Below are 12,778 nucleotides of genomic sequence, written 5' to 3' on the forward strand. Positions count from 1 at the left end.
TCAATTACTATTGTGACTTTACACCTTAAGTGGTAGTCAGGTACACTGCAGCGTCCCGTCCTATACGAATCACGAGATAAGCCGATCACATCGCGCGCATTCAACCCTGTCGCAACACAGCCCATTCGTTGGTGGGACTAGAGTACGCACCGACCGTTTATAGTTAAAGGACCAATTTTTTAGTCAAGGTAATATGCAGATTAGCGCCATGGACGCTAGCCCAGGAAACGTTGTCGAGGCTTGCAGGTGGGGGCCAATCTATTCCAGCCTCGGGGATTCCCCCGTCTGCCACTGCTCAGCTTCATCTCTGCTTTTCGTCGGACCCCTTGAATTCCATCGCAAAGTGGTTCAAGCGATTTCATTACACGGGATAATTCCCTGCAGTCGCCATAATGGGGAGTTGTTTTCGGATGAAAGAGGGGAAGATCCTCAGATGGAATAACGACGTCCCCTGTGCCCCGACAAACGCCGCATCCCCTTACGCGCCCTGCTGTCTAGTCGGTCACTACTGCCTCAGTAATAATATCTGCAACGATCCGTATGGCTTGCCGGGTCTTAAATTCTATAATGCCGATTGCAGCGACCCGACAATGCAAGATCCATCTTGCGTCACGCGATGCGGTTCGTTTGTTTGTGAGGTTACCGAGACGATGCGCGCGGTACTGACATAAATTTTGCACGATTAGGCGGTCGCAATACTTCCTTCCTCACGTACCTCGACGAAACCAGCGCGCGCTGGGCATGCTGCACGCGTCATCCAAACGGTGAACCCGACTGCGCCGCCGTCTCTGACGATCAATTCCCTGGGCCTCCGCCCGAAGAACTCACCACTATCGCGTACATCTCGAAAGACGGCTCGGCGTCGTACGCGCCTACCTCTTCCCCGACTGCGACGGGTGGCTCTCGTGCTAGCGCTACCGCCGCGAGAAGCTCGTCGTCCTCGGGGATTGGGGCCGGTGCAGCGGCGGGCATTGGGGTCGGGGTCGGTCTGGCGGTTTTCATTGTGGCGGCGACTGTGGCATTTATATATTTCCGGAAGAAGTGGGGACCGAAGCCGGTGGAGGGGCAGCATGGTAATAGTGGAGGTTATGACTCCGCAGGGCAATGGGTTGGTGGGAACCCGGCGTTGGTCCATGCACATGGCCAGTCGCGGAACATTCATGAGCTCGATAAGACAAGGGATCCGCCGAGGGAACTCGACGGACGGTACACACGGGAGCTCGAGTAGCGTGGACACCGAGGTCATGGATTCCGCGCACGAGGGAAATACGATTATCCACAGCAGTACGCGGGAATTATGTTCTGTCTTTGGACTGCTCGGGCGATAGGGTTGTCGTGTAGCATGGGAAAACGCTGGAGATGTGGCAGTCTGGTAATTTCGTCTGCGTGAACCTGGGCTATATCACTTGCCGATTGCAGCCGATATGGATTCGTGGATAGTGTTGGAGAGTTTGCCGGATATCGACGTCAAATCTTGCGAAGCGGTAGCGAATGCTACTCCGGGTTCCCCCTATGCGAGATCCAAACAGAACCGCTCCAGGTGAATGGCTGTAAGAAAGCACTTTAACTAGATATTATGATTAATGTATTTCCACTTGAAAGTTGCAGAGCCATGTAGCCCTGTACACTCTCGCAACGCCACGTTACTTTCACTCCGTTCCAGAATTGATCCACTCGTGCTGAAGAAGTTCTGGGGCTGATTTTCGAGTCTCCGGGTCAAGCATGCCTCTTAGGAAGTCGACAAAGATAGGGATCTCCGCACCAGGCATATCGCTCGGCTTTGAGAAAGGCATTGCGGTCCCGTTTACGAGGCGCTCCAGGCTTGTGGGACACAAATTAGGGATCCGAATGAGGTTTCCTATAGCCAAAGCATGAGAATGGAAGTGGAGGACCGGCAAATGCCATATAGTTTTACCTTGTTTGTCGAAAAAGTGCGAGGCACGGTTCCCCTTTTCTATAAATCGAGGCGGGAATGGACCGATGATCTCTGTTATTCTCGCCAGATGATCGTCTTCTGCTGTCCAAGTCCCTTTCTTTGGCGCCTGGCAGGAGACAGGGATGATCCCTTGAACGAACTTTAATGTCTTTCATTTTGATGTCAGCGGATTGCTTCATAGTATAACCTGAACATATCATCAGTGGTGCTTACAAGACATCCGAGACTCCATATATCCACCCCGGCCTCCCAGGGAGCACCAAGGTCATATCTAACACGTGGTAAGGACTGTGGACATAAACCGGTACGATACGGCACTCTGGGTGTAAGGTTAATACTTACTATTCAAGTGGTTATTTCTATCTGAAAAATGTCTTAGGCATTCACCCTCCCAGGAGAACGGTCGGATACTGGACCTTTTCCTAAAAATAGTAGGCTTATAGGGCTGATTATCCGCAAACACCTGGGGCAGATGACTCCGAATCTCGCCCACAAGGCACATATTTTATCAATACCCATGATGATATGAATATTGAAAGCTATATCTTATCATCTTCAAATCGATCTATATAATTAAACATCAAAACATCAATGTCAAAAACACTGGCTATATATAACCCCGTGACCCACCCGTCCCAATGCGGCAACGTTCTGGCCAATCATCGATCCCCGCTCTGGCCCCATGCCTTGCAGCCTCGCAAGGCTCCCAGGCTCTCTCTCTCTTACTCTTTCTTTATCTTTTGTCTCTCTTTCTCCATCTCTCGTTCTTCTTCATCTCTCATCTCCATCTCTCTTTTTCACTCCTTCATCTATTCTTTTCTTTCTACTTTCGGGGTGTTGGAGTCTCGATGGGTCATCCCTTTCCCTGTCTCTCTCGTTCCTGAATGCCTTGATTCATCCTCCCCTCGTTCCACGGTTTATACTGAACTAACCAGGGCCCTCCACTTCCTCTCCCTTCTCTCTCATATATCCTTCATTGGGCCTATTTGATCTATCTAAATCGGTGGAGATGGCGGAAGAAACTCAAGTGATGTCGATCCAGCAGCGGATCGCTGCCTTGAAGCACGCTCAGACCGGTCATGGGCCCGAGAGCGCTCCATCTCCGGGGATCGCAAAGCAGGTCACTTTGCCCGCACGCCCCGCCGCCCCCCCTCCCTACAGCGCTATCAACTACTCCCCGGTCAATGGGGATACTCGACCACCGCCTACCCCGGGATCGACGGGTCAAAGACCCAAGGTCCCGCCACCGTTGCCCTCGCGCAAGAACTCGAACCAACCAGCGCCAGCCCTGCCGCCCCGCCGACCGTCCCAGGACCCGTCGCGAAGGAACTCGGTAGAGTCGACGGCCTCGGACATCTCTCGATCAACTACAACCAGCGCAAGCCGAGCATCATCGATCGCGACGTCAGCCACCTCGGTGGATTCGGGTCGCTTGCGGGCGCCCCCCTTGGAGGAGGCCAATCTCCCCCCCCTTCCGCCCAAGAGACAATCCACCCAGCCATCATCGCGTCCGATGTCATCTCGCACGTCGAGTGATTCCCAGCCCAGACTACCGCCCCGTCGACCCTCAAGCAACAGTCTCCGGACCAACGGCAGTAGCCTCACATCCGCCGATACTCGGCCACCTCTTCCTTCCAGAAACAGTCAGAGTCGATCATCTCTGGCGAACGGGGGTGTCAGTACTCAGCCAGCAACGAGGAATCTTCCCCCACCGCCCACAGACATCGTGCTTGGAAATGCTAGGGAGTCTGGGTTCGGGCGCATGAACCGAGCGTCTCCGGTTCCCAATGGCATTCCGCCCCCCGTACCACTTGCATCCCGCCCAGACCTGTCGAAGCTCCAGGCCACGAAACCGCATCCCCCGGCCTCCGGAACGTCGCCGGCGACACCCACCGCGTCGTGCATGCTGTGCCGCGACTTCTCCGCCCCCGACGCCCACGCCGCGCGGTATCCCCGTCAGTCGCTGCCCACGCACGATCTGGGCTGGCTGGCCCGGGAGCTCACGGAGCCCTTCCCGTCCCATACCGACAAGGCCCGGGCCCTCTTCACATGGTGCCACCACAACGTCGAATATGATGTCCACTCCTATTTCAATAAATGCATCCAACGGTCCACACCCGAGTCGACCGCCCGCACCGGGCTGGCGGTATGCCAGGGCTACGGTGAGCTGTATGCGACGCTGGCGAACAGCGTGGGTATGGAGGCCGTCGTCATCTCCGGTCACGGCAAAGGATTTGGATACAACGCCCCGGCGCCGGGTGCTCCGATACCGACCCCGAACCTGGGCGGTCACGCGTGGAATGCGGTCCGCATTGACCATGGCCAGTGGAAGCTGCTCGACGCATGCTGGGGCGCAGGCAACGTCAAAGGCAAGGGACTGCCGTACGAGAAAGCATTCAAGCCCGCCATGTTCACCATGTCCAACGACGAGTTCGGTCTCCGGCACTTCCCCAAGGACCCCACTCGATTCTACCGGGACGATGGTCGGCCGACGATCACTTGGGAGGAGTACATCCTCTCCAACCCGGATGCGCTAGGGCCGATCCGTCCCCCTCAGACCTTCCTCGGCCTCGAGGAGTTCGACATTGACCCGCGCTCATTCCGCCCGGGAGGCCCCACAATCTCGATCTCGCAACCCGGTCCGCTCCGGTTCCAGTTCGGTTTCCGCTGCGAGCATTGGACGCTAGAACGGCACTGTCGCCAGCCACGGCCCGGCTGCTTCCTGCTGTGGACCCACGGGGTAGACGGCCGCCAGGTTCAGCGGCTGCCGTTCACGCACGTTCGGGGCAGCACGCCGGGTGGGGGCGGCGACTACTGGTATGTTGACGTGCCAAATGCGCGGATGCTCGGGGCTGCGGGCCAGGAACTGAACGTTGCGGTCGTGAAGACCATGGGCGATCGACACGACTGCCGCGGTGTGACACCCGAGGAGTACCGGCGAGCGGAGGGGCGCGTGGGTATGAGCTGGTCGTACCTGGCACAGTGGAATTTGGTGGCGTAGATCTTTCCTCTTTTTTTTGCTCCATTGGCGCGATGCATTGGCAAGGACATTCCAGTCGCATATACTGAGGCTTGACGACACCGCGATGGATGAGGTGGACCTCGATCTCACATTGCCTGTTTTCTTTCCTTGTTTCTTTCTCTCCTCTTCTCGGTATAAATAATGGGTCTTTCTCGCCCTTGAATAAACGATGATGAATGCAAATAATAACCACCAGTGTATACAAGGTGGACCATGTGGCAACAAGATCGATGATCTCCCCATGCAATCTTTCCCTGTAGCGTCGTTGGCCTGTCAGACAAGCGATCCTGAATAGCATTCTCTAGATTATCGTACGATCACCATCAGGTTGTGCTTATTTCCACCTTCAGGCCCATCGTGTCGGAAGACGTGGGAACCTCAGGCAGAAACGGGATCCGTCGACTTCAACTTCGACTTCACTTTGACTTCATCTCTTACTCTCACTTCTTCTCTTCTTCCTCCATTCTCCAATAATCACGTGGTTCTTGGATATTGATCCAGTTTTTTTTTGGCAATCTCTGACACAATGTTACTTCCCACACCACCCACAATGGCATGTTCCTGCGGGGAATGGTCTGTCACGACTCACGAGGCACTAACCCATCGGCTCGTCTAGTCATGAGTTGGTTTCATGATTCTCCACTCACCGCGTGGACCATGGAACCAGCTCGACTCTTACTGGCGCAGTCCCTACGGCTTCCCCGAGATAAACTAAGAATTCTGGGTCTGGAAAGGGGACTAGACCGTTTTGTGTGGGATCGACTATCCCTCGGTTTTACCCGAGATTGTCCTGTCTCTTCCCTTTTTTTTCTTAGACTTTCTCTTATTGAAAGAAGGAGGGAGAATAAAGCAAACAGAAGAGATCTCGGATCGATCTCACTCCCTGCAAATGTTGTCTCGATATTTGGCTAAAAAAACGCCACCGGAGCCACTTCCGCTCCCGGCAGCATCGTGTGTTGATCCTGCATCCTGCGTCGGGGATGGGACCTCTCTTGGCGTGTCTCGGCTGGAATGTTTTCTCGGCCTGAGATTGCTCATGTGCTTCCCGGGGTGACTGCTCCCCCGGATCCCTCCACAATCCACGGCTTCCAGGGTGACACCGTCCAATCATCCGTTTGCGTTGTCCTGCCGGGCCCGGTTGTCTTCGGTCGAGCTAGCTCACCAGGCCGTCCAGAGATGGTCTCGCGTGGTTGTTTAGGGCCCACCCCCGGGACTCACATTCCTCATTTATCCGGCAACTTGGTTTTCCTCTTCCTTGGACGTCTTCAGTGCGTTGCCCTAGCCGCTACGGCACTCACTGGTCTGTTGGTGTCCGGCAACCACTTCAGCCCGAAACCCAAGATCCAGGTGCAGTGGCTGTCTCAGTGGGCTGGGCTCCCGTCCTGTAACCAGGAAAGGAGGATGCCGACAACAGGGAGGTCGGAAGCCGAAAAGCTCGCGTGGTCTGTCGACTGCCACCCTCCCATCCCGGGTGGATCGTCTCGCGACAGATTCATGCATTTATTGGGTTCGAGTGCGTCGGCCCTAACCAGATGCGTAGAAGCGCTGTCTCTTAGAACACCCCAATCTTGCCTGGTACGGACTGTCTGAGTTATTTTTCTTGGAGTAATGGCCTGGCATGCGCAGTTTGGGTTTGGATCATGAGAGCCAGGCCATGTGTGAAATCTGCAACCCCAGGCGAATGCAACCTCCCCCGGGGAAATTGACGCGGGGCCCCCTTTTATAAGAGACAGCTCCCCACCCTCGTGCTTTCCCTTCCTCTTTTCTCTTCGTTGGATTTGTTTCGGCCTTTGAGAGATAGTGAACGGGCATTGCGGTCGTACTTGGTGGAAGTTCTAGAGCATCTCCATCATGATCATCGGCAATCTATATGCCATCTCGGCCATCGCCGTCATCGGCGGTGGCCTATTCGGCTTCGACATCTCGTCGATGTCCGCCATCATCACCACTCAGTCCTATCTGTGCTATTTCCAACAAGGCGCCGTCGATGTGGATGCCCAGGGTAAAACTACATGTACTGGGCCGAGGCCTGACGTACAGGGCGGTATCACCGCCTCCATGGCTGGAGGTTCCTGGCTGGGCGCCTTGATTTCTGGATTTGTTTCTGACACTTTTGGCCGCAAAATGTCTATCATGATCGGCTCTGTCATCTGGTGGGTCTTCACTTTACTCCCTTTCCCTTAATCGTCCATCTAACATCGACAGGTGCATCGGATCTATAATCATCTGCGCTTCGCAAAATATCCCTATGCTGATCGTCGGCCGCGTCCTGAACGGTATCAGCGTCGGTATTTGCTCGGCCCAGGTTCCAGTGTACATTACTGAAATGGTGAGTCGCCTCGTCGACGCTACTCATATCTTCACCCACTAACCTGGCCCCACAGGCACCCCCCACAAAGCGTGGTCGTCTTGTCGGCATGCAACAGTGGGCCATCACCTGGGGTATCATGATCATGTTCTAGTACGCCTACACCTCTACTCTCCCCAACGGCAGTACTAACATTCAACGTAGCATCTCCTACGGCTGCAGCTACATCAAGGGCACCGCATCCTTCCGCATCCCCTGGGGCGTGCAGATGGTCCCCGCTGTTCTCCTCTTCATCGGAATGATCTTCCTCCCCGAGTCCCCTCGATGGCTCGCACGCAAAGACCGCTGGGAAGAATGCCACGCGGTGCTCACGCTCGTCCACGGCAAAGGCGACCCCAACTCGCCGTTCGTTCTAAGCGAATACGAGGAGATCAAGAGCGTGTGTGAATTCGAGCGCCAGAACGCTGACGTCTCCTACCTCGAGCTGTTCAAGCCGTCGATGCTCAACCGCACTCACGTCGGCGTGTTCACGCAGATCTGGTCTCAGCTTACTGGCATGAATTCCATGATGTACTACATCTTGTATATCTTCGCCATGGCCGGTCTCGAGGGCGACAATCTGCTCGTCTCGTCCAGTATCCAATACGTCATCAACGTCTGCATGACCGTCCCCGCTCTCCTCTGGGTCGACCGCTGGGGCCGCCGTCCCACGCTCATCCTCGGTGCGATCGGCATGCTCACCTTCATGTTCGTCAATGCCGGTCTGATGGCCACGTACGGACACCCCGCACCGCCCGGCGGCCTGGGCCACATCGAGGCCCAGTCGTGGGTGATCAAGGGGCCTGCCAGCAAGGCTGTCATTGCCTCGACCTATCTTTTCGTCGCGTATGTCTTCCCCTCATCCCATGCCCGCATATCCTTCTGCCACCAAAAAGAATGAAGAAGAGAAGACTAACCTGAACAGTTCCTACGCCATCACCTGGGGCCCCGTCAGCTGGGTCTACCCGCCCGAGCTGTTCCCCCTCCGCGTCCGCGGCAAAGCCAACGCCCTCTGCACTTCCTCCAACTGGGCCTTCAACTTCGCGCTCGGCTACTTCGTCCCGCCGGCCTTCGCCAACGTCGCCTGGAAAGTCTACATCATCTTCGGCGTCTTCTGCACAGCCATGTGTCTGCACGTCTTCTTCATGTTCCCTGAGACAGCAGGCAAAACCCTTGAAGATGTCGAGGCCATCTTTACCGACCCGTCGGGAATTCCATTCATTGGACGCCCCGCGTGGAAGACGAAGAATGAGTTTAGGAGTGGGGCTGAGATGGAGCAGGTTGGGTTTGTGGATGGGGATGAGGAGAAGGGCGCGAATGGCGCTGTTGTGCAGCATGATGAGGCTTCGAAGATGTAATCTTTCTTCGTTTCCTTGTCTTTGATTCTTTTCCTTTTATCCCTTTTTTTTTTTTTTTTTTTTTTCCCCTTTTTTTTTCCCTTTTTCCTTCCTCCTTGTGGATGATGGAACAAGGAAAGAAGACAGAGAAATACCAAGTGCATACGAGACCCTAAATTCAATATATACATACATGGTACAAATATCCATCCTTCTCTCATCAGATATGTCGTCTATCGCCTACCTACCTATCTACCTACCTTACTTTTCTCTTTTCATCCGCCTATATTAGACTTTTATTTTTACCCATAATATGATGTACATATTTCCATCCATCCATCCATATCATATCATACCATCAGATAAATCGACCCATTAACCATCACTAGATAGATACCTACCTACTATCGAGGTCGGTGAAGACAGATTGTCACTTTTACTTTTTACACGTCACTGTACAATAGTTGTGTTTTACTTCTATGCAATATAATATGTAATATAAATTCTGTGTAGGCTACATCCCTTGCCTCCGCATGGTGAGTACTACTTACCGACTATCCACCTGGTTGATGCAAGGGGCTTGTACTATTATTGGGCTCGTTCATGCTTTAATTAAATGACAATGATGATGTATACTAAGCAAGGGCCTGCTGTTCCAGAACCACTCTGTAGGTTATCAACGAGGGACGAAGTAATGAACTACTGTTCTTATGATCAACGCGTTGTGATTCTACCGTTAATGACCGTCGCACTTTATGGCGAAAGTCCGCAATCGTTTAGCTGAAATATAATGATGATGATACTCCTAAGCCAGATCCCTCACTAGTCACTGAACCAGAATCGCCGCCAACAAAACCAGTCCCATCACACCGAATCCAACCTGCACCACGGGAGCCGCCTGCGACTTGGCTGCCTTGTGATGGTGCTTCGATTTTCCCATGTGTGTCGTAAGCTTCGGTCCATTCTTAGGCTTGCCATTGGGCGTAGGGCCTGTCTTGGGGTTCTGAGAACTCCCGGAACTCTTCAGGGAAAGCCGTCCATTGTCACCGTCGTCGGCACGGTACCAGAGCTCCGGGGGGTCATCCAGACACTCGCCGACGGTCACGGCTCGGAACCCATCGTGGGCCAACCGCTGCAGCATGTGTTCCGTCAGATTGTGCACGGTCTGTTCATGCACGTCATGCGCGATGACGAGCCACGATGGCTTCTTCTTGTCCAGGTTCTGATTGAAGATGTCCTTGGATTTCTGGATCTGATCTGGGGAGTTATGACGGAAATCCTCGGTGTCAATGTCGTACAAGATGACATGGTAGCCCAGCGCACCGAGGTCACCCAGGCACCCCGTCTGGGACGTGCAGCTCGAATACGGTGGCCGCATGTACGTCGGGAAACTACCCAGAATGTTGCGAAGCGCAGCCTCGTTGAACAGGATCTGGGTCAGACGCTGCTCGTGGGTGATCTTGTTGAGATCCTGGTGGGACCAGGTGTGGCTTGCCAGTTGATGGCCACTATTGACCATGCGGCGAATCAGGTCGGCCCAGGGTTGGTCGGGAGAATCGATCTCCCCCTTGCCGTTGTTGTTTCCGGTGACGAAGAAGGTCGCCTTAGCCTTGTACCGGTCCAGCAGGTCCAAAAGATCCTTGGTGTGTTCTCTGGGCCCATCGTCGAAGGTAAGCGCGACCACCCCCTGCTTGGTGCAGGATCGAATGGTCTGCGGGCCGTATGGGACACTGCCAAGTTTGGGTCGAGGCACGTCGTCCGTGGGGTTGCCGCCGGGGACTTCAAGTGCGTCACAGTGACCAAAGTCAATCTGACAGTCCGGTGAGCGGCAGTGTGCTGCCGTCTTGCCGCAGTATCCTACACCCGTTAGCGTCGCTGACCGTGGGAGATACATGTGGAGAACCTACCTGCGGTGGAGCAGCAGTTGTCATCCGTGCAATGACCAAATCCAGGTCCACATCGGGCTTGTTCCGCACGTGGAGTCAGCGTATTGGGGGAGCTGGTGGCCCCTGACACCGGCACAACATTGTAGGGCTTGGTATTCGGAAGCTCCGCGATATGGAGAGCAGTCGTGCATCCCAGTAAGCCAATGCCTGATAGGGCAAGGACGGTAGAAAGATGCATGTTGACGCTTTTGATCCGGTAAGATGATTTGAGGTAAGATATGGAATAATCAGAGACAGCAAGCAGAATAGTGGGTCAGTGCTATGTATACACGAAAGAATGGGATGAGAGGGCGGAAGAGGCCCAACGCTGCCGTGAAGGGGATGATGGGAGATTCACCCGGGGGTAATGTTTTCTTTGGAAGGGGCGACATGGTGCTCCAAGATGGATAGGGAAGCTGCGTGGGGGCAACGCCCAACCGTGTCAAGGTTGAGAAAACGGCATGTACGATCCAGGATGAGATGGTCTAGCTTCAGCAAGTAGTTGAAGCATCGCCGGTCGACCGAATCCACGATCATCAATAGTATCAAGTCTGGCTACAGAATGCTGGAAGGAATAAAATTCAATAGCTTCAATTTCGGATGTCTCGTAATGATTGTGGGCGCCACCAGTCCACCAGCGCCATATAGAAATACATTCCATCCGGAGTCGCCCATGCTACATCAATCCCATGATCTAGGCGGCGGAGGGTATGGAACGTGCGTTGGGGACGGTGGACTACTGGAAAGGTCAGTAAGAAGGAGCATCACAGCCTGGAAAGTTTCCTAGTTTACCTGACTCAGATCGGTCTCGCCCACCGCCGAAAACACAAACGGGGCCAGCGTGGGCAGGTGCGGCCCGAACTTGGCCGGGGCGCTTCGGGCAATGCTGCCGACGGCGGCGATCAGGTGGCGGCGACGGACGATGCTCAACTGCGGCGAGTTGAACCGTTCGACGAGCTCCGACACAAACGTACTCAGCTGGGCGTCGGAGAAGTGGAGGACCAGGGCGGAGATAGCAGCCAGCGCTCTCTTGGTGACGACGGTACCAGCCGTGTCATTGTCGATGATGGACATGACCGAGGCCTTCAGGCCGGTCAATTCGGAGTCCTTGAGCAAGGCACCGAAACAGGTGACGACCTGGATGAGGACGTCGATGGCGTCACTGCTGAAACCCCGGGATTGGTCCTTCTCCAGCATGCCTTTGACGGTGGACCCCCGGCGGCTGAAGGGGGATGGGGTGGGGCCGACCAGGCGCGGAATCAAGACCTTGGCAATAGAAGCGTACGCGGAGGCGACCTCGGGGCTCGGTGGCTGACCGGTCTGCGGGCGGGGCAGGGCCGTGACAATGGTTCTCAGGGCGGTGTTGGGCACGGAGGTGTCGACGGTCTGGGAGGCCGTCAGGGCGGAGAGCTGTTCCAGGATGGAGGTGAGGCTGTCGGTTGGCAGTCGAACGACGAGGGGGGCGAGACTGTAGAATATGCAGTTAGAAACCAGGCGGTGGAGTTTGGTAGTGGAATCTTCACCATTTTAGGGCTTGGTTCTGGACATCGCCATGTTGGTCATCCAGGGCCTTGAGGAGACCGTCCGCCAGACGCGACGAGGAGTGCTGGTCGTGGGACAGGAAGGAAGAAGTAGGGGCGCTCAGGATGCCGAGAAGGTCGTTCAGCGACATGTATCGCATGTCCGGATCGGGGTCATCAAGCTTGGAGAGCAGAGAGTTGACATTCTGCTGGACAGCCTGTCGGTCCGCCATGGTGAGGACCCCGCACGAGGGGTGATAATGGGAAATTGATCTAGAATGGGGATCACGAGGCTGCAAGGACAGTTCGATAGAGCGATTCAATTATTTAGAATTACCGAAATCACGCCAGTTGAGGAGAGCGAGAGAATGGAGGTTTGATGCGAGATGAGGGGAAGTTGGTGAGAAGTTGAGGTTGAAGTTGAGAGAAGTGGATAAGGCTGCCGTGGTGGATGCCTGAGGTGGCCACATCACTCGGGTCCGGAGTATAACATGGACTCTATGTAACTCTGTATATTTATCGATAGATCGATGGATAGATAGATCCTGAGATAAACAGACAGACAAATTAAATCATCTCATTACCTATTCTAACAGTCAGTTCTATAGGACATGACACCAAGGTATTCGATGATATCATCGCAAACCGGATGGCCTGATTACATCAGAGCAACAACCTCCGAATTCGCAGT

At 54.5% G+C, this 12,778-nt stretch overlaps 5 protein-coding genes across 5 annotated transcripts; 4 read left to right on the forward strand and 1 right to left on the reverse strand.

The window, feature by feature from the left end:
* Positions 1-180: 180 nt before the first annotated feature.
* Positions 181-1,439, forward strand: BDW47DRAFT_67419 (uncharacterized protein). The gene is made up of 2 exons (XM_024819584.1): positions 181-621; positions 687-1,439. Exons 1-2 carry the CDS (start codon positions 393-395, stop codon positions 1,226-1,228), a joined length of 771 nt encoding a protein of 256 aa, XP_024675418.1. The 5' UTR covers positions 181-392; the 3' UTR covers positions 1,229-1,439.
* A 1,116-nt stretch (positions 1,440-2,555) lies between these two features.
* Positions 2,556-4,955, forward strand: BDW47DRAFT_100097 (uncharacterized protein). The gene has a single exon (XM_024811358.1). The coding sequence runs from the start codon at positions 2,946-2,948 to the stop codon at positions 4,935-4,937; it is 1,992 nt and encodes a 663-aa protein (XP_024675419.1). The 5' UTR covers positions 2,556-2,945; the 3' UTR covers positions 4,938-4,955.
* A 1,116-nt stretch (positions 4,956-6,071) lies between these two features.
* Positions 6,072-6,795, forward strand: BDW47DRAFT_100098 (uncharacterized protein). Its single transcript, XM_024811359.1, has one exon. The coding sequence runs from the start codon at positions 6,135-6,137 to the stop codon at positions 6,546-6,548; it is 414 nt and encodes a 137-aa protein (XP_024675420.1). The 5' UTR covers positions 6,072-6,134; the 3' UTR covers positions 6,549-6,795.
* Positions 6,680-8,663, forward strand: BDW47DRAFT_133751 (general substrate transporter; the record flags this gene model as incomplete). Its single annotated transcript, XM_024817917.1, has 5 exons — positions 6,680-7,111; positions 7,164-7,287; positions 7,343-7,419; positions 7,471-8,151; positions 8,231-8,663. The coding sequence occupies exons 1-5, from the start codon at positions 6,810-6,812 to the stop codon at positions 8,661-8,663; spliced, it is 1,617 nt and encodes a 538-aa protein (XP_024675421.1). The 5' UTR covers positions 6,680-6,809.
* An 805-nt stretch (positions 8,664-9,468) lies between these two features.
* Positions 9,469-12,320, reverse strand: BDW47DRAFT_115541 (chitin deacetylase; the record flags this gene model as incomplete). The annotated part of the gene is made up of 5 exons (XM_024814809.1): positions 9,469-10,478; positions 10,535-10,773; positions 10,926-11,122; positions 11,360-12,035; positions 12,091-12,320. 5 exons carry the CDS (start codon positions 12,318-12,320, stop codon positions 9,469-9,471), a joined length of 2,352 nt encoding a protein of 783 aa, XP_024675422.1.
* Between the last annotated feature and the right edge of the window lie 458 nt (positions 12,321-12,778).

The sequence above is a fragment of the Aspergillus candidus genome (genome assembly GCF_002847045.1).
Source record: "Aspergillus candidus strain CBS 102.13 unplaced genomic scaffold BDW47scaffold_5, whole genome shotgun sequence".
Classification (NCBI taxonomy): Eukaryota; Fungi; Ascomycota; class Eurotiomycetes; order Eurotiales; family Aspergillaceae; genus Aspergillus; species Aspergillus candidus.